We start from the raw sequence: 20085 nt of genomic DNA, 5'->3' as shown, positions 1-20085 counted from the left end.
GATAAGAATCAAAGGTTCCCATTGGATCCCATAGGAAATGCATGCGGGTCATTTTTGACCCACTTGTGGAAGCTTGGGGTAGTAATACAAAAACTACAATTTCTTAAAATGTAAATTTAAAATTTGAATGGCATGATATCCAAAACATGTTTTTTGAAGAACAGCTGGAATATGAAATGAACAAAAAAAAAGGTAATTACAAAGATACTTCAAGATAACCAGCTCACCGGGTCAAAAAATACCCACTTATGCATCTAAGGGTTAATACGGATAAAATGCAGATTTTTTTTTCTTTACGTTTTTAAATGAAATGTTTACTATTATTACATAACCAGGCAATAATGAAAGGAGATCAAATTGACAGATATGAACAGGTATATGAACACATCAATAAAAATACATATTTATAAATACCAAGCACATTTCCCAGAGTTTGGTCAGTAGCTTGTCAGGGTTCATGGGATGGTGGTTATTGCAGATACAGCCTTTGTATTTGTCAAAGACTTAGCTACGGTGCTAGTTTTAAATGAAACCATGTAAAATTTCTTTCCCAGCACAGTTAGTGTAATTGCCCATTCATAACTCACCTCCAGTCTGGCACGGTCTGCATCTTTGGGCAGCCTGATGCGACCTCTGGTGGTGACAATGAGCGCCTCATAGGGGAAAATCTGAAGGGAGGAGAAGCATACTTTAACAAGCTTTGACACTTAGCTACAATAACACTGGGATTATTCAACATTAAGGCTAACACATGTAATGAATTATTCAAGTTATTAATGTAAAACCTTACCGTGTATTCTGCTGGGAGGAAAGAAAGAAAATTAAGTCAGTACAAGAGAAAAAAAAAACATTGAATTAATTGCTTCATACTAATAAGGAGTAAGTGTTTTACATTCATATTAAATTACCTTTGCCTCCCCAATTGACTTCGCTGCCACTTTCATGCTGGTACTGATAGCAATCTGCACTCTGGGGCTGCGGGGGAAAAGAACGTTAGCGAATTGGTATTTACAGATACTTGCATATATTTTCTGCCTGAGATACCTTAACATATGTTATTCATTTAGGGGGAAAAACAACTAACAATTATAAAACTGTCAGTTCCTCTAGGTTAAAAGCAATTGTCAGATCCAGATAAAAAAATAAGCTTCTTAGCCTTTATAACTGATACAGCTAATCACATAGTTGTGTCACTGTGGTCTCACCCTCTGGATCCCGTTGCGTCCGTATCCTGGTAGCGAGGAGGACTTACAAACTAAATCTAAAGAAAGTAAGCAAAAGTACACTATGAGCTTTTTCAAGCCAACAGTTTCTGACATTTCCAATTATTTCCATGTGGTTTGGCACTTTGGAATATTATGATCAGTGCCAGGTCAGTGCCAGAAGATGGCGCTCACGATTAACAAAAACATCTAAAGTTCCAGATGTTTGGGCATAAAGCTTGAGGTTTGTTGATGTAAGATCAGTGAATGACACACATCATACAAATTAATATAAAACAGCTACCATTTAAATGAACTATAACCCTGAACTGTTCTATTTTACGCTTCAATCATACAATATTTATGAAATACAAATGATGAACTTACCACTATCAGCGCTGTACTGAGATCTGGGAGCTGTAAAATGAAGAGATCATATCATTTTATAACATTTCACTTACTACCAAAAAGAACTGCATTTTTAATCTGCCCTGCTCTAAAATTGCTTTAAAATTTGACTGCCATCTGTCTTAGTATACTGTATATATATGTTATTAGAGGCGTAACAAATAAACAGCGATCCAGAAAGTTGGTTACCGATCAAGCCCTGGGAGGAACATGAAACATCAAAGCTGCACTAAGGCAGAAAGAGACCAGGCATGGCACGGGGAACAAGGGGGGAAATAAAATAATATGAAAACAAAATACGGGCTAAAGACCCACTGCACGCTCCATCATGTAATTGCATAACACAGCTTGTACGGATACAAGCCTTTGTTGCCTTTCAACCGGAGCCAACAGAGTCCCGTTCAGTTGTGTTCCCTCCCATCAGAGAAGCAGCATTAATGAGAGATCTTACTGCTCATTAATAAACCAGAATATGGGACACCAGCTGTGAAAGCGGGAGAGTGCGATAGATACTCAGAAAGATGGATGGAGATGGAGAGTTGGTTAACAGAGTAGAATTTAGAGAGCGATGTCAGGAGGGAGAAGAGGAGAAACATTCAAATAGAAAAAGGAAGGGAACTATTGGATAGTGATGGAGACGGGCTGGTGTCTTAATATTGGGGCTTCAATAATAGTCCCAGTTCAAACATGGTTCGCTCGAAAAGAAACAACTCGCTCTATTCAGGTTTATCACATCTTGATTGGACGTTTTCTCTCAGTAGCTTGAAATGTTCTGAATCATTGTGATCATATATCTTTAGAACAATGACAGGCCACATCTGTCGCAGCTGCTGGCCTACCACAGGTTTGGCAGCAGCTGTTCAGCTGTCTTTATATCTTAATAAAGCACCCTGCTTGCAGCAGCCATGACCCTCTCTGACCTGCATCCACAACCTGACTGACGAAGTGACAGCTGATATTGAGGCTCGTAAAAGAAAGCCCTTGTGGCAGCACATATGATAACAAATGGAAGGGCAGAGACATGTACTAGCAGAGAAAAGGAAGAAGACGGGACAAAGAGAAAGATGCATAGGGGGCAGGGTGGATCCTTACATCCGTTGACAGTGTTGTTGTATGTCGAGGTGCCGTAGCCTGTAGTGTTGAGTGTTTCCTTGCTCCCACAACGAGAATTCCTCGCACTGCCCCAGGGGTCGTTGTCATAGGAACCAGATCTTGCTTTCATCTCCTCCTTTAGGATCATCCTCCCGATGCCACTCCCGATCTGAGACACAGCGAGGAATTGAGACAGAAGGGGATAAAAGAATAAAGAGGTGTAAGGGGTTGATTTAATGTACTGTACAGTGAATGCAAGATTATGGAAGATGCTAATGAAGAAAAGGAGGCACCACACCATAAGAAGTGCATTATTAATGTGTGTTTCTGGAGGTGACTTTCTTCATCTAGATGTTGAAGACAGAGAGAAAATAACGAAGGCCTTACTCTTTGAAGACTGTTACTCCAACTCTCTTCATCTCCTCCTGTCGAGAAGCGTCTTTTTGGCACACGATAGGCTGAGAGAGAAAACAGATAAAAGAGATTCCCTTGTATGAATAAAGAGTTCAAAGTGGAAAGTAGTGGCTGAGTAAATAAACATGACAACACAGTTAGAGGAACTGAGTGTCTGTGTTTGGTGCAGCGTAAAATGAAAATATTCAGCTTACTAGGCGGCTTGCCATTTTCAACTCTTGAAATTACACTGTTTCCTACCCCTGGGGGAGCTGGTGTACGGGTAGTAGTCAGCCTCTGACTGGGTGTATGGCTCAGGAGAGTAGGTGGACAGTCTGGAGGATCGGAGAATGTCCTCGCTTGTCCTGCTTTTCATGGCTGCGTCCACATGATTGTCTGCAAAGGTTTAAGTTAGGAAAGAAGAAAAATGGACAAACCCAAGGTTACTAGAAATTATTTAAAATTCATTGCGAGTGATACCTCTTTCTTATTTGTCCCTTAAATACAAAGCTTGCGTCAGTAGACTGTTAGCTCAGCTTAGCATGACGATTGAAACAGCTAGCCTCTTGCAATGCTTACAAATAAATGTCTAAAGCACCTTCAATGAACATACCTGAATTGTGATGAGAACAGACAACAAGTTATGTTTTTACAAGGGAAAATGTGCCAGACTATTTCTTGGCCGGGAACAGTGACTATCTGGTTTCTCAACCCAGTCTCATGGCATTTCGTGTTCACCAACACGATTTTTTATCTATTGATTCGTGTTCACCAACACGATTTTCCCCTTTTTTTCGTGTTGCACAGCATGATTTTAAAAGCAATGTATTTCTATTGGTAGTCTCATTATACATTGACATACATTGCTTTTAAAATCGTGCTGTGCAACATGAAAAAAAGGGGGAAATCGTGTTGGTGAACATGAATCAAAAGATAAAAAATCGTGTTGGTGAACACGAAATGCCATGAGACTGGGTTGGGTTTCTCTGATTGCTACCAGGAAACCTCACGATGACAACAAAACTCCTGGAAGTCAATATGCAAGTTTTTTTTTTCTTTTCAATTAATTAAACAACAACTTATAATGTGGTAATAAGCGACCTTGTGCTGGTGCTGTTCAGAATATGTTGTTACTTTTTACAAATCCAGGCTAGCTGTTTCCCCATGCTTCCAGCATTTATGCTAAGCTGACTGTGTCTTGGCACCAGCTTCAGATTTGACAGTCTTCTTATCTAGCTCTCAACAAGAACTTGCATAAGCTATTTACCAAAATGTCAAGCTATCTTCAAAGAGGAAACATGTGTTAATGAATAGCCAGTACATTTACTCTACATTGCCACAGTGATCATATCCACAATTCCCTGTCAGAGGAGATCAATATTTTAGCCAACAGAAGGAAAATAACCAGCATTAAAGTGAGTTCAGTTACTGCTGAGCCTGCGGCAAACAGTCATTTGATGTGTGGTGTGAGGCGATGATTTTGATGCCACTCTGCACTAAAGCACAGTCAATGGGAGTCAATGGATGTGACATGCAGTGTAATGTCTAATAGATCGCTCTTCGTTCTGTTAGCCATTAGCCATGCCAGCCCCGATCCATTGAATTCCTATACACATGATGCACGATACCAATGGCTGACATTCTTATCTTTGGCACACACCCTTTACGTTTCCGACAGGGCGAGCCGACACACACACACAGTTACACATTGTGGCAGGTTTTAAAAGCAAGTCATGATGTACCAACCCAGTCTCACGGCATTTCGTGTTATAGTCACGAAATTAAGCTATTGATTCGTGTTCACCAACACGATTTCGCAATTCTTTTCGTGTCACACAGAACGATTTTAAAAGCAATGTAAATAATAACAAATTAGAAGGAAAAAAATAAGACAAAAAATACAGATTTCAGTATTCTGAGGCTCTGAGCCCCATTTCTTCTCCTCGCAGACGGCAAAAAAACTCTGAAATCATACAATTCAAAATAAAAGAGATGGTTAGGCTTAGGGTAAGATATTGAGTAAGAAAATGTTTTTATGAACCACACAGCTTCTGGTATTCCAAGACCCGACCGGACAAAAAGATGTGGTGCAGGCACAAAACATACTACCAATAGAAATACATTGCTTTTAAAATCGTTCTGTGTGACACGAAACAAATGCGAAAATCGTGTTGTTGAACACGAATCAATAGATTAAATTAATTTTGTGACTATAACACGAAATGCCGTGAGACTGGGTGTACATGACATTGCATGACAAACAATGCAAGAGAGATACACACCCACAAACACAAAGACAGACAGATGTACAATATCTATCTACCGACAGTGAGTGAAACAGCAAGGAGGGAAATACTTACAGGCAAGGTCATCGGGTGAGAAGGTGGAGGGAAGTGAATAAAAGTGAATGGATGCAATAAAAAAGAGGTGAAAAGGGAAACATTAATGGAGAGCCATTGGAGAGACAATAGGAGTTTTTACAGAGAACAAGGATAAGGCCAAAAAACAGGAATCTGATATTTATACAGGGAGCTAACTTGTTTACTGAGAAGTACAGAACAGGCCTTGCATGCCACACAGCAACACAACTTCACATGTGTTCAGGGATGTGCACAGAAATTGTTTAGGTCTCATTTGGTATGGCCCAAAAAAAGACAAACCCCCCACCGAATTTGTGTTTCACACTTGCAGCTTGATGTACCTTAATGCTGTACAAAAGGGTAATTTAACAAACCACAAATAATTTTAAATTTGTAAATTTGTATACATTTAACAGCAAATTGAAATACAACAAAAACGGCATAGTTGTAATCCTTATTTCCGCATGAATTCGATTGGTCTTCATTGAGCATTATGTGAACTTGAAAATGTGAATGGAGTTTGTTTTTATTTGGTAAATGTCCCATTGTGTTCAACTGAGGGATAAGTGCGTGCCTTAGTGCAAATTTGATTTTATACAGTTCTGTGTCGAGTTTATTTCTTATAAAAAAAGGGGCAGATCAGCCAAAGAGAACAAACAGGCTGTTCTTTATGGAAGCTTATTCGGCCTTGTGCACATCCACGCATGTGCCTTTGTCTGATTTACATCAATCCTGTTAAGTGCTGGACAAAGAAAAAATAATAATCAATAGGTGTTGGAAGACATAAAGTACAAGAAGAATCAATGGGACTGAAGTGTATGCAGAATGTCGTTATTCTAACAAGGCAAGCTTAAAGGTTGTTTAATTTGCCATTTATCTTTAGTTTTTCAAAAATGTGTTATGAGTATATCCCGGCCAATGATGTACTAATTAAATAAGAGAAGCAGTTAAATAACTACCCCACAAATACCAAACCACAGCACAGAGGAACATGCAGTACAACAACAAAGACAATCTATCTTCTACTGAGAAGTCTTAAGTCTTATGACTCTCAGCTGAAAAGCCTTGCAGTGTGATGTGGAAGGGCTAAATGGATCTCTTTCTTATGTTTGCTTACATTTAAGCCCAGACACCAGATGGCTTACAGCATTTCAGTTTAATGACTTGTAAGAAAGTCAAAAAATTGCATCTTCTGTGAACAGACCTGCTGTGTTATTTGACAACATAAATTCGTACAATAAGGAAATCTGTCTTTCCTCTCATATACTCCCACTGATTTCTACCCACAAATGTGAATCAGAGTCAAACAATTACAGTCACGATAAATCACACACTGACCACTGGTTTATTAGGCTAGAGTCTCCACAGCAAATTCAATTTATAATTTACAGTTTTCCACTGTGCCTTTTTCCATTGTTATTTTCTATTCTGGTGAGTTGTGTGTCCTCAGAGTCCCATGTACTCAACACTTGTCACGCCTGAGCAACCTTCACTTCACATTCAGGGTGTATTCCAGCTCCATTTGCCAACAAGAACCTGTCGTGCTGTGGGAGCTGCACAGAGAGGCAGGCATGTGCTTGTGGCATGCACACTGAACATTGCCCTTATGCATTTCGACCACTTAGTAATGCAATAAGCCTAATTGACGTTATCTTCGATTTTGAAATTAGTTGTATAAGTCGAAACACTATATACTTTGCGCATTTTAAACACAGTGACAATATTTTCAATTGATCTGGTTTGGATATTGATGGATTTGATTTCTGGGACAACTGCAGTATCAATACTAATAAATGCTTAATCACAAGGGGGTGTTTGAAAACATCAATAGGTCAGTAAAAACATCTACATCCAGTACTCAAACACAGCATGACTAAACTGACAGGAGCACAGGCAGGCTAAGGCGCGGCTAACTACACTGTACCCGTTCTCGTATAGATGGGAGGCTTCCTGTAGATGTAGGGGTCCCCTGTGGCTGAGGAGAGAAAAAGGAGATGGAGAGGTGAAACGTGGAGGAGAGTAAGGGAGTTTCTTGCGGGATAATCGGAAAGGACAGAGTGGACTGGAAGTACGAGGAATTGGTGTAGGAAAGGTAAGACAAAGTATGAGGGGGAGAAACTGATAGAGAAATAGTTTGCGGTATAAAAATACCAAATTTTCACATGGAGGTCAAAGTAAATGACATGCATTTGTAAATAATGGCTTATGGAATATCCCCACAGAGTAAATAAAATCTATGATATTGTGAGAAGGGAAATGAGGAGATGGCGAGTCCTACCTGGTACATGAAAATGTTTAGGGGGCTGGTTAGTGGTGGGTGTGCTTGAGCGCTCCTCTTGGCCGTAATAAGGTGAACTCCTGCCACTCTCAGAGCCTGTAGCCAGCCACAGCCAATCACAGCAAAGGAAACATGAGCATGAAGGAAGGCCTCAACATAAGTCTCAGTCATGCAGATGAAAATCAAACAGCATAGATATTCATATAATAAATTAGAAAATGACACTGGATAACTATTCCACATGTGCAATTACAAAGGTTATTTACTTGCCTTCCAATGACAGTAGCCTAGTTACAGTGTCAATGCACATGTTTAAGAGTTAAATGAAATGACAGCCAAAGAGCAACTGCAGCATATGAGGTAGCCAAACTACTTTGTAGCTTATTTGTTAACATATAATGTATGGAAATGTCAAGCAATGTTATCTCTTTTAAAGGAATTGTTTTACATTTTGCCAATATTTTGAGTAGGCTACAAGATTGATATTTGCCTGTACACTAAATACTAATCTACAACCAAAAGTCAGTTAGCTTAGCATGGCTTAAAGTTTAGAAAAAGGGGGAAACAGCTAGCTTGACTAAGTCTAGCAGTTAGCACCTGCCCCTTTAAGGCTCACAAAAAATATGTTGTATGTCGTTTTTTTAGCTTTTTTTTTCTTCTTTCTAGTAACTCCTTGAAGTCTCCACTAGTTACCTGGCAAACTCCCAATAAAGATAAGACTTTGGAGGCGCTGTTAGGTCAATATATATTTTAACTTTCGGACAAAGCCCGGCTAGCTGTTTTCCCTGTTTTCCACTCTTTATGCTAAGCTAACAGACTGACTGCTGGCTGTAACTGCATACTGAATGGACAAAAATGAATGTGGTTCTGATCTTCTCACATCAAGATTGGGAAAACAGAAAGGAGGCATATTCCCAAAAAGTATTAATATATTCTTTTAAACTATTTAATTTCAGCAGAATCATTCCCAAAACTTTAAAAAAATACTCAGTTCAGGAACGTTATTGTGCTTCAAGTGCATTTTACATTAGGTACAGCATGAATAACTTCATGTAATACATTCTTGTCATTAAACAGCCAACTAGGAGTGAACACCATCTGACTCACCAGGGTAGGCATAGTGCTGCGGAGAGCGAGGCATGGTGGGTGACATGCCTTGACGACTATACGTTGGCGAGTCAATATAACCTGGACTGGAGCAACGTCTCTGCTTTATATCCAGGCTGTCGTAGTCCTGACAAGAAAAAAAAGAGACGACCTAGGAGTGAAAAAAGGGCAGGGGGCAACTGGGATACAAATGGCTAAGTGACAGGCCAAAATTACAACGGTTCACTTGTTTAAACTTGTTTTAAGTGCTCTGACAGGAAGAATGCTTACCTGAGAATAGGGGGAGAGTGTCCCAAGTGACTGGAGAATAAGTGGAGAGAGAAGAGTTAACATTTATAGTCTAACACAGTCAGACAACAGAAACATTGTGGCATATTGTGTATTTACAGGATCAAAAGATGATTGAAATTCAGTATGCTTTGTTTTATTCTAGATGGATAGTTGATGGGGTTGTTTTTTATGGGATAAAGTAATGATTCAAACATCAGTTGAGGAAATAGTTTGGCATTTTAGGAAATACATTTATTCTTGTTCTGTCCAATGATAAAGTGATGAGAAAAGCAAAAATAATTACAAGAAAGAGAATAAGTGTAATTCCAATAATGTTTATCTATTTTATTCAGAATTGGTAAAATAATTGACCAAGAACGTATTTGAATTATGTACGTGTACTGTATGTTCTAAAATCAACCAATCTATGACTTCAAACAAATGCTACAAAATAACAACAAGTACTTCAGTGTTATCAATTTTTTCTAAATCAGATTTCAAATGAAAAACTTCCAGGATTTTACATTTAAATTGGTTTAAAAATATTTGTGTCAGGATCTCAAAAAAGGGTGTCTCTTGACCAAAAATATTTAACTTGTTAAACTAACTAAGTGTTTGCTCTTAAAACATTATTACATGTCACATTTTTACACTAAATCCAAATAATATCTTTGAGGGATTTATGAAAAAGAAAATAATGACTTCTACAAAAAAATATGACTGAGTTGTAATAAAGACAACCACTTCTCCTTCTCAAACATCATTCTCCTTCAAACCGACCAACAATGAGACCAGTGCTATGTTTGGCCTGGAGTGTGTAGCAGCAGTACCTCCCCATAGCCGTAAGGTTCTAGCCTGTCCTCAGAGGTGTATCTGTGGTAGGGCTGGTAAGAGGAGGATATGAGGTCTGGCGGTTGGACCTCGTATATGGCTCTGACCTTTGGCAGGGCAGCTAGGTCCTTATAATCTAGGAACTGATTCTTCACTCTGGCCTGGAGGGAGGACACACACAAACACCCACCACAGACAGAGACAACAGCAACAAGACCCCACGTCAACCACATGGACAATGCACAGTAACAAAGTAAAATGAAAACTCCAATGGTGACAGTGAGCTGGACATGCAGCGGTTAAAAAAAGCGCTGATGAAGCACATACAAGCTGCACATGCACGTACATGTGTGCTCCCATCAAAAGCACACATGTGCACTGCAGAAGCTGACAGCAGTGTAAGTTGTTGACCTTCAACAGCTCAGCATGTGTGAGAAACAGAGCAGAGGACGCAAAGACAGCAAGAGAGAGAGAGGAGACAGTATGGACTACAAGTGTGCTGACACTGCATTTCTCCCTCATCCATCACCTTAAAAAGAAAGGTCATTGATTATGAGACGGGAGCAGAGCAGAGACTCCTGCCTGCATGCAGACCACCCTCAACATGCTACAGGAATACTGCCGACATGCAGCAGCACAGGCTCTGTTCTATATCTGGCCGGAGCCTCGCTTTGTAATGGAAAAGGTCCAACTATTAAATGCACAATGACAACCTTCACATAAACCTGTTCTTCCCTAACTCGCCTCTATCTCTATGTATATGCTAATATAGGAAGTAGAGGTTTGGTGATTTCCACACATCAAACAATGTTACTAATTTGGTTAAAATATGACTTGTTTTTAGATGTCAGGGCTACATTTAAGCACTTTTTCTATTTTTCTATTGCCACAGGAATGACTCCTTAAACCTGGAGGTGAGTTTCTATGTGTGTAGGCCAATTTCTTTAAAGAGCTTTTTTGCTAGATGCCTGTTAGTCATAAAATGTGTCAGGAAATAACCCACTAGTTACAAAAAAAGGCCCAAATTGGCTACATGAGATTAAAGAGGTTGCCGGCCACATTACATGAAAAATAGTATGCCCTTAGCTTAGTGGTGGTGACGTGAAGTTGTGTGACTTTGGTGTTGTTTGCAAGTTGTTATTTTTAAACCACAATTGACAAACATATTTCAAAAAATCCTAAAACCTGAACAATGTACTGTCTCTGCGATGTAGTGCAGTATAAAGAAACAGAAACAGAAAAATCATAGATCTGGATATCGACATTTGACTGGTTATCTGTTTTAATACTTTTTCCCGTTTGGAAAAGAGCATACTCTGCCACATCAATGACAACAGGTGTGAGGACACAGACGAGTGAACAGGCCGAAGGAGTGAGAAGCCTTTCAGCTTGGTGCTTAAACATTCAAGCCTATGGGTAGTGTTTCTGCTTTTAGGGACAGGCTTGGGAGCAGTGGCAGCTTGAAGTGACAAAGATCTTCAAAGTTAGGAGCTATACTCACGCATATAACCCTGCTGGGAGAGCCTATGGAGGAGCCCGGTGGAGAGATGGAGGCCTCCGACAGGCGTCTGTGCTGTGAGGTTCAAACAGACAAAGAGTAAAAAGAGAGGGCAGAGCACGCAAAGTGAGGAAATGACAGTTTTCAATCTGTGTCAATGTTTTCATTTCAAACTCCATCTCACCCTGAGTCTCCTCTCGGCCCTCGCTGCCTGCTTGCATAATGGGTGCCACACCTCACAACCTGGAGAAGAGCGAGAGAAGAAGAAAGATTGGCACGGGGTGTTCCCACATGTCACCGGCAAGCACTCTACTTTGTATTGGCATCACTTTTCACCTGTCAGGTACATTTCCTCTCCCTCTTTGAACATCAGGTTACAGCGGGAGCATCGGGCGCAGGTTGGATGGTAGTGCTTCCCCCCCGCCTGTGAGGAGGAGAGGAGAGGAGAAGAGGCGTGACAGAACATAAATTATCATTATAAAGGGGTTCACAGAGGTGACGGCTGATCTGCGAATGAGCAGGTCATTATCTCCATGTGTTTTCCCCTGTATATCACCTGACCACCAATGGCCTCATAATGTACCGGGACCTCATTGCATAGCCTGTGGTTGTTCATCACATGATAGCCACCCCCCATTCTACATAATTACATCCCTGTAGGTCAGTCACATGAAGAAAAGGGTGTGTACAGAGGAAAGTAGGTGGCCATGTAAGTGAAGGACATAGCGTGCGATACATGCCCTTGGACGTTCACAGCACCCCGAGGGAACACATGCAAACAGGTGAAGTGGACACATGAAATGATGCAGTATGATGTCGCCGCTCCTGGCTTCGTCCATTAATCCTAGGTTCACGGTCCTTATGTTTCTCACATGTGTCTCTGCGGGGCTGACGGCTGAGGCGTGGCCCCCTCACTTCTGCCTCCCTGACACACTATTAGAGGATTTCTATTTTTAGAAGCAGGGGTCTGTGTCCAGGAGACGGTTTCATCCGAACACACCTACGATGTGTGTCATTTCATGCCGCATCGACTTTCCCCGCTTTCCATTAAACTGATCGTCTCTAAGATGCCTTTTAACCAATCCCTGCTCTCCTTATTTGTCTCAGGTTACTCTGAAAGGAAAGACGCGAGAGGATGTAGCATTTTCGTCCCGTGCTTTCCGAGCAACTGAGCGTTTACAGTCTGTAGTCATGTGGTATCATTTCAACAACCGCTGTTAGCATTTCTAATGAGGCCCACATTCTCTCCAGTTGCATGAATAGGCTGCTATATATATATTGGCAAACTAAAGACTAAGGAAGAGGACAGAGGAAGGAAGGAGGAGGAATGGATTGAAACTAAAGAAAGGAGGTTTTATGCTTCTCTTTCCTTGTGCTTCCTGTCTATATTTCTCCCTGTCTCCCTCTATTCTAAACTCATTAGACTAACAACCACTGCCTCTGGAAAGTTGGACTGAAGCGAGGCTCTTTAGAACAAGGCTAATCGTCAACATAGCGACAAACACAGACGGATAAGCCTGGTTTTCAATGTATGAGAGAAATCTGTACGGACAACTGCATACTGACTTTGAAATGATTCTACAGATATATAGATGCATTAGTGGCTTCTGAGCAAGGTCATGTTTGTCAACAAAAATGATAATGACCGAAAATCGTTGAGTTCTTTGAATAAAAAACAGACAAAAATGTTTTTGAAAACACAACTTTTCTTTGGTAACTAATTAAAACAAAAATAATAAGATGGACAAATGGAGAAATCAACAAAATGCGATTTTGTTCAACCACCAATGTGGTTCTGTTGAATTACATGTTTTTAGTTCATAATTTTGTGTAACTGCAGTGACATTTAGGCAAACAACACAGCAAATGCGTATGAATATTCAGGGTGGTTAGGTCAGCCGGCTAGTTCGCCCATACTGTATGTAGATCCCCTGCAGCGAGGCAACATTGCTATTACTGGGATAACTACTTTCAGTTCGACTCAGAGACAAGCTTTTGCTGTTATTAATGTATCAACCATGTCTCAAAGTTTGCTCCGATACATTCTCACATATGGAGACATTCTTTTGCAAGGTTAAAATATGTAGTTATTATTTTCTCTATGACAAAAGCTAGATCCAAACTAAATCAAAATCACTTAAGCTGATTATATTAAAGATGACAACTTTTTTGAATCGCGTGCCAAAATTAGCACAGCATCTGCGAAAGCGTCCATATGGAATTTATGCTACTCTCATCCTAAATGAATAGTGAATGTTTCTGGAGCTACAGAAGTGTTCCAGACACATGACTTCCTGTGAGTTACATCAGGAGCAAATCATTATGATATCAACATTTGACGGGAGGAAATAATTGAGCGTCATGTGTGCACGCACATAGACGAGACGGAAAACAGAGAGAGAGAGGGGGACTCAAAGATCAAGGCTGACATGTTGCCATGTCTATAAATAGCCCAGAGAGTGACAGTCGGGAAAAAAAACCTTTAAACCAGCCATTCTGACACAGGGACCAGACCCCAGTGTGTGTGTGTGTGTGTGTGTGTGTGTGTGTGTGTGTGTGTGTGTGTGTGTGTGTGTGTGTGTGTCCAACAGAGACTCTTCTGAAACATTTAATCAGCATGTGTTCCCTTTCATTATTTCTAAAGCTTCTCCCCTCATTATGTCCCCTTCACTTCATCCTCCCCTCTGTCCACCTTACTGTAGCTGCTCCTCTCCTCTCTTCAGCATTGACTCCTTCTATCTACTTGGCTCTTATATTTGTGTATAAGAGCATGCTAAGCACACATTTCTCTCACTGCGGTATTCACTTCATGCGTCTGTCCTCCTTCCATCTTTTCCCTTCACTCTTCACCCTCTTATCTTTTTATAACTCTTGTTTCCTGTCAAATCCTCTTCTGAGTGTTTTGCTTCCTGTTGGTGCAGGTAGGCCTGTAATCCGCTCAACTGTGCTTCTATAAGTTATAACAAGTGGATGTACACCGAATGATCGTCCACTTACGTGCTGCAGCTGAATATCTTTTGGTTTTAGTGAAACAGCACAACATTTTTATCACCCGCCAATCTTAAGTCGCTCTCCCCCTGAAGCACAGTGGGGCTTAAACAGAGGCGAGGATCAAATGCCACTGCTCGACTTTGATAACGCTTATTACCCTCAGTCACCAGAGTCATCTCTCAATTTAGATTTCTGAATTACGGCCAATCTCTGTGTGGCTTAAAACTGTGTCGTGTTTATATCTGGTTCTCGTTCTCACCTCCAGAACTCTTCCACTGATGTATCTGCTGCAGGTCTCACATTTCACCCCGTACTGGGCGTGGTAATCTGCCTCACAGTATGGCACTCCATCCCTGCAACATAGAGAATAAAAAACAATACTGGAGCAATTGTGAGTCATGAGAATCACATACTTTGAAATCCCTTCACACACTCACTTGCTGATGTACTCTCCGGTGAGGACCATGTTGCAGGTGCGACATCTGAAGCAGCTGACGTGCCACTGCTTCTCCAGCGCCAGGAGAGACTGACCCTGCTTGATCTCTGCTCCACACCCGGCACAGTCTGCAGTAAGAAAGGGTGTGAACGAATAATGGGAAAGGATACAGGAAGAGGAAAGGATTCAGACCGAGAGATGAAGTAGAGAGGGTAAACAGGGAGAGCAGTAGATGAGACAAAGTGAGCCAAGGTGTAATTGCACATCTTTAAACACCCACTGTGCTCATGAGTGTAGTTTCCCAGCCCTTTGGCACATACACCTCCTTAATCAATAGCTGTACTAATGCGGGATATTGCAGAGCTGCAAGGCTTGTTCTCTCAGCTGTGAGCACCGTTAAACATGATTGAATGCAGGCAGGAAGCAAACATCACTGGAACAGCCTCAGGGAGAAAAGTGTTGCTGAAGACCCCGTCACATGAGACATGTATGAATCCCTCTCTGTTGCTCAAACAAACACACACTGTATTCAAGATGTACAATTCCACTTAGAATTCTGATTCCCACACATGGATGCCCCTAGCAGGCGTTATTGACCACCACTAACAGGGCAAGAAAGCAGCGGGACAAAATGATGCATGGCTGCAGAGTGACAAAATGCTGAAATAAGGTCAGCGCTCCATTTGTTTCCATTTGCAAGACGTCTAGCCTGGGTTAACCTTATCTGACCCAGTCTGCTGCCCCTTCAGGGAGGCCTGTGGTCACAGGGGACTGCTGTCAGCCAAGACAAAGGGTGTTTTGCAGTAAAAAACTGCAGTGTATTGACTCGGGTTTCTGCAGTCCAGATAAATCTTAACTGTCATTTGGGGTGAGTGCTGAGTCTATTGTGCGAGGATCCCAGGCTGTGATCGGGCACAGCTGATTTTCTTCTGAGTCATGATACTGATTCTCTTTTTAGCAAACTAATCAAACTGGTATTAGAATGTCTGAAAAACTTGTAATAGAGCTTGAGACAAGAAATAGTTTGAAAAATAAATATATGACTAATTGGGGCATTTTCAACCTGTTTAAATGTTTTAACTGGACATCAATGAGTTGGATCTGTCAGTTCAATGTAAAGCCATAGCTAGCAGGAGGTTAGCTTAGTTTATACAGACCGGAAACAGCTAGCATGGGACTTTCTGAAGTAAACAAAACAAAAAACTGTGATCTGGTGCTATGTCAACATAAATTAACTTAATTGTTGGTATTACACCAGCATACAAACCTCCGTTAAACTAATTTACTCTTGTTTTAACAGCAGATGTTTGTGTGGATTAAACATCAGCTATTTAATCCACACAAACATCAGCTGTTAAAACAACAGTAATATTGACCCCGTATATTGAGCTTTACCTTTATTACTGTTTGACAGAACTGGTTCTCCCCACTCTGAGTCTTTAGGCTAATCCTAACCACGTCTTAAGTCCTTTGTCCAATGGATTTGTCTTTTTGATATTCAAATGTATGTATTTGTTTAGTTTGAAATGGAAATACTGCTGTTTGGTTCCCTTCCCTGGTACCCTTGGTTCATTTTGAAGTCACGTTCTTAGGGTGGGATATTTGCAACATTCATAAAAGGCATTTATCTATAATGACACATTTGAGAGAGTTTGTTGGATACCATCTTTCTTCTCCTCCAGAGATATACTTTTCTATTCAATCAAAACTTCAATTAAAACATCTATTGAAAAACAGGGGGTAAAAAGCTAGCCTGGATCTTACCAAAGGTAACAAAAATCGAAGACTAATTATGTTTCAGCGGCTTATTTTCTTTCAAAATTACTAATTTGCCTGATGGCAAGCTCTCCCAAAAATCTCCCGCTGAGTTCTTATTGCCATTCTTTGCAACTTTTTTTTATTGGTTTAGCCGAAAACACTGTACTTTCTATCATATTATCTAAAGTCTTTTTCGAGCCTTTATGCCGAAAATAATAATTTGTGCAGGCTAAATGGATTTCTGACACTTTTGCACAAGGAGCATATATTTGCATCCTTAAAAATCTAAATGACACAGGGAACAGGCTGTTACAGCCAGTGCATTAAACAAAGTGTCTGCACTCTGTGTCCCGTCTCACTCACTGCCTCCTCATAAGACAGAGTGATGAACACGTACCTGGGGAGCTGTTTGGATTTTATCCTCCTGAATGGAGCGATCTGGGGAGGACAGTTCCTCACTGATTCTCACCATCTGTTATCACTGCACAGCCAGTGAGCGGCAGCCTGCTCTCAGTGTGCCACACTTAACAAATGATTCACGGTCAGTCACTGTTGCTCTGTTGACGGATCACAATCTTTCATTTTCCAACTTTATTCTGAAAGGGTGAGGGCTCTTCCATATACTGTCTCAAAGAAGAAGTATTTAGATCGTTCAATCAAGTAAAAGTATTAATACCATTGTGTAAAGTCCTGCATTCAAAAATGTACTGAAGAACACAATAATAGCATTTACTTAAGTTCCAAGAAGTGAAGTGCTCAATGTGCACACAGGCACATTTTTAAATAATATTTGCTACAATATTTAATTATAATTATTGAGTCATCAATGTGTTCATCACTTTAATGTTTCAACTGGTAAAAGAGGCACATTGTTATACTCTATATAATGCTGGGTAGTTTGTCAGCTTTTTTTTCTCTTAAACTATACCTAAAACAATAAATTATCATTTATTGTTGATTATACTTGTATTATTAATCTTAATCTTTAAAGAAACTAAAGTAGTAGAGTAAAAACATTTCCTACAGAGATGTAGTAAAGTAGAAGTTTAAATAAGTAGAATGGAAATACTTAAGTAAAGAACCTCAATATTGTACTTTAACACAATACTCTGGTAAATGCACTTTGGTAAGTTACTGTCCACCACTGCTCATACAGGATATTCTGCACATTATAATCATGCAGGATCATGTGACCTGATGAACACTGATTATTTTAAAACCCTCTAGTCCCTGCATGTTTGGTGTTGACGTCAATAAATGAATAATGCGTCTGTTTGTGTATCATGACTCTCAGCTGGCGGATCAGCGCGACAGGTCGAACCACTGATTTGACAGACACTCGATTAGCTAAATGAGCTAAATGTGCCTGGTGGACACATCGCATTAGACTCAGCGCCCTGTAGCACACGGTGGATGCTCGACTCACGGCTGGGTCCCTGGATCTTGATCGGTTCATTTGGCTTGCCGAGTGTTCGGGAGCACTGCTGGCACACACAGTCCTTTCCACTGAACGTCACTCTGTCTCCAATGGGGAAGGGTTTACTGAGGAGGGAAGGAAAACATAGAAGGAGAGAATTAGAAAACAATGGGAGATACAAAAAAAGGCCTGCAGTGTTTACATTCCACCCAGGTGAACACAGGCGAAATAAAAAATGGGTGCCGGCAGGAACATGATTGGGTGACAGACAGGCTATAATCCGGCTGACACAAGCCAAATACAGTCTGACACCGTCTATGAACCTGAAAATACATTTGCAAACAGTCGAGGCGACGGGTTAATGGGACGTTGATCGTGGCAGGAGCACCTGGCTGCTCTGTGATTAAAGAGGCGATAATGTGACGCTGCCACAGGCTTCTTAAAGGAAAGTAGCTCTGTCAGTGACAATGAAAAGTTATTAGGGAGACTACGGATGTGCGGAGTGCATACTGATCCTAACAACCTCTTTCCCTCTCAGTCTGTCCGCCCTGTTTGCCTACACAGCTGGTGTCACCGGGTCACGGATCTCTTCCCCGCTTTAACACTAAGATTAAAGTAAATACACGCAGAGGATGAAAGCGAAACAGTGCCGAAAAATGTAATTAACCACAGCGTTTTGGCTCCCTATCCTCTTCTGTAGCATGTTCTTGGACAGATTGATTTCATTATGACTGGGGAAGATGTGAGAGTGAATGGGGAGCTAAAAAGCTTAGGGAAGGCTGTTTAAAAAGACATAGACGGCAGTAATCCTTTTACCACACCGCCGAGGCCTGGAGCCGGAGCCAAGGCCCAGAGGGAGGCTAGAGTCTCCAGCAGAGCTTGCAGTCAGCACACAGGAGTGAAGAGCATCCATGTACGCACTTAGAGATGTACAGAGACAGGCATGTTGAAGACTGGGGCAATGTATAGTACACGCGGGGGTCAGAGCCCTAGAAAGTGAGTTTCCACAGGGAGCTGTTTTACAATTGTGACTGTCTAAATATGGGTGTGTGTGGAGGGAGATGGCACATGCATTATTCTTGGTTTGCTGCTTTGTGCTTTTATATTATTCAAAGAAGGACAGCCTGCAGGCAACGGATGGAGAACTGAGCAGAACAGAGACGTTTCATCACACAAATTATTCAACAAAAGCCACTGGTACATATTGAAAGGGACACAAGTCAACTTCAGCCTTCATTTGATGTCAAGGTTAACCAGCTGTTTGTAAAGTCAGATTTTTTTTTTATTTGTTGGAGAAAGCTAGAGAAGTCCTTATATCCACGTCCAAGCATGGCAAGCAACATCTTGTGCCCAACCAAGAGATGCCAGTCTCTAGTCCGATTAAAGGAAATGCTGGATTAGTGAGTCTGCTTTTGACCTTGTAGTTACCTGTATGTTCCTCCCACTCCCTCAAGACATTCTTGCCTTGTCAGCCTTTCTCTTCGCTTTAAAAATGTATTCCGTTTTCATATATAATGCATGTTTTTTCTTCTTCACCCCTTCTTTTTTCCTAAACTGGCCACAGAAGCAAAGCTATTTCTAGATGTAGCGACATGCCCTCTGGCTTTGATCCCCACCATTTTCCTAAAAAAACCATCAGCAAAGTAACTTGCAAACTCCCTCTCCATCATTAGAGCTGATGACAAAGAGAAGGATGATGATGAGGACATGAAGGAAGATGATTAGGATGTGGACGATGATAAAAAAAGTGGGGAAATAATGAGGAGGAGGAGGAGGAGGAGGAGGAGGAGGGAGGAGGAGGAGAAGGGGAGGAGGAGGAGATAAAGAGACTATATCGGAGAAGTTGCAGGCGGTACAAGAAGGAATTGTGAGCGATGAGACAGAGGGCAGACGGGCGGGAAAGAAGAGATTCGGCCCTTGGCTTCTTGCTGTCTCTTCCAGTTGACTCTACACTGACACACACACACACACACACACACACACACACACACACACACACACACACACACACACACACACACACACACACACACACACACACACA

General features: G+C 41.1%; 1 protein-coding gene across 1 annotated transcript in view; it reads right to left on the bottom strand.

Annotated features, from left to right (window-relative positions):
- Positions 1 to 572: 572 nt before the first annotated feature.
- Positions 573 to 20085, bottom strand: part of ablim3 (actin binding LIM protein family, member 3) — a gene marked incomplete at its 3' end in the record, with an annotated part of 21765 nt that continues 2252 nt past the window's right edge. The window contains exons 3-21 of the mRNA XM_010769432.1: positions 18051 to 18166; positions 14868 to 14994; positions 14690 to 14783; positions 11776 to 11863; positions 11624 to 11682; positions 11443 to 11514; positions 9941 to 10102; positions 9111 to 9140; positions 8841 to 8967; positions 7734 to 7829; positions 7380 to 7430; positions 3357 to 3473; positions 3090 to 3160; positions 2703 to 2871; positions 1590 to 1619; positions 1206 to 1261; positions 909 to 975; positions 791 to 798; positions 573 to 668 (exon numbers count right to left, since the gene is read on the bottom strand). Coding sequence (XP_010767734.1) covers positions 573 to 668; positions 791 to 798; positions 909 to 975; positions 1206 to 1261; positions 1590 to 1619; positions 2703 to 2871; positions 3090 to 3160; positions 3357 to 3473; positions 7380 to 7430; positions 7734 to 7829; positions 8841 to 8967; positions 9111 to 9140; positions 9941 to 10102; positions 11443 to 11514; positions 11624 to 11682; positions 11776 to 11863; positions 14690 to 14783; positions 14868 to 14994; positions 18051 to 18166 — 1636 coding nt within the window. The remainder of the gene's footprint in view (positions 669 to 790; positions 799 to 908; positions 976 to 1205; positions 1262 to 1589; positions 1620 to 2702; positions 2872 to 3089; positions 3161 to 3356; positions 3474 to 7379; positions 7431 to 7733; positions 7830 to 8840; positions 8968 to 9110; positions 9141 to 9940; positions 10103 to 11442; positions 11515 to 11623; positions 11683 to 11775; positions 11864 to 14689; positions 14784 to 14867; positions 14995 to 18050; positions 18167 to 20085) is intronic.

Source organism: Notothenia coriiceps, unplaced genomic scaffold (genome assembly GCF_000735185.1).
Source record: "Notothenia coriiceps isolate Sejong01 unplaced genomic scaffold, NC01 NC01_scaffold00007272, whole genome shotgun sequence".
Classification (NCBI taxonomy): Eukaryota; Metazoa; Chordata; class Actinopteri; order Perciformes; family Nototheniidae; genus Notothenia; species Notothenia coriiceps.
Note: the sequence above shows the minus strand (reverse complement) of the source record. Positions and strands in the feature narration are given on the sequence as shown.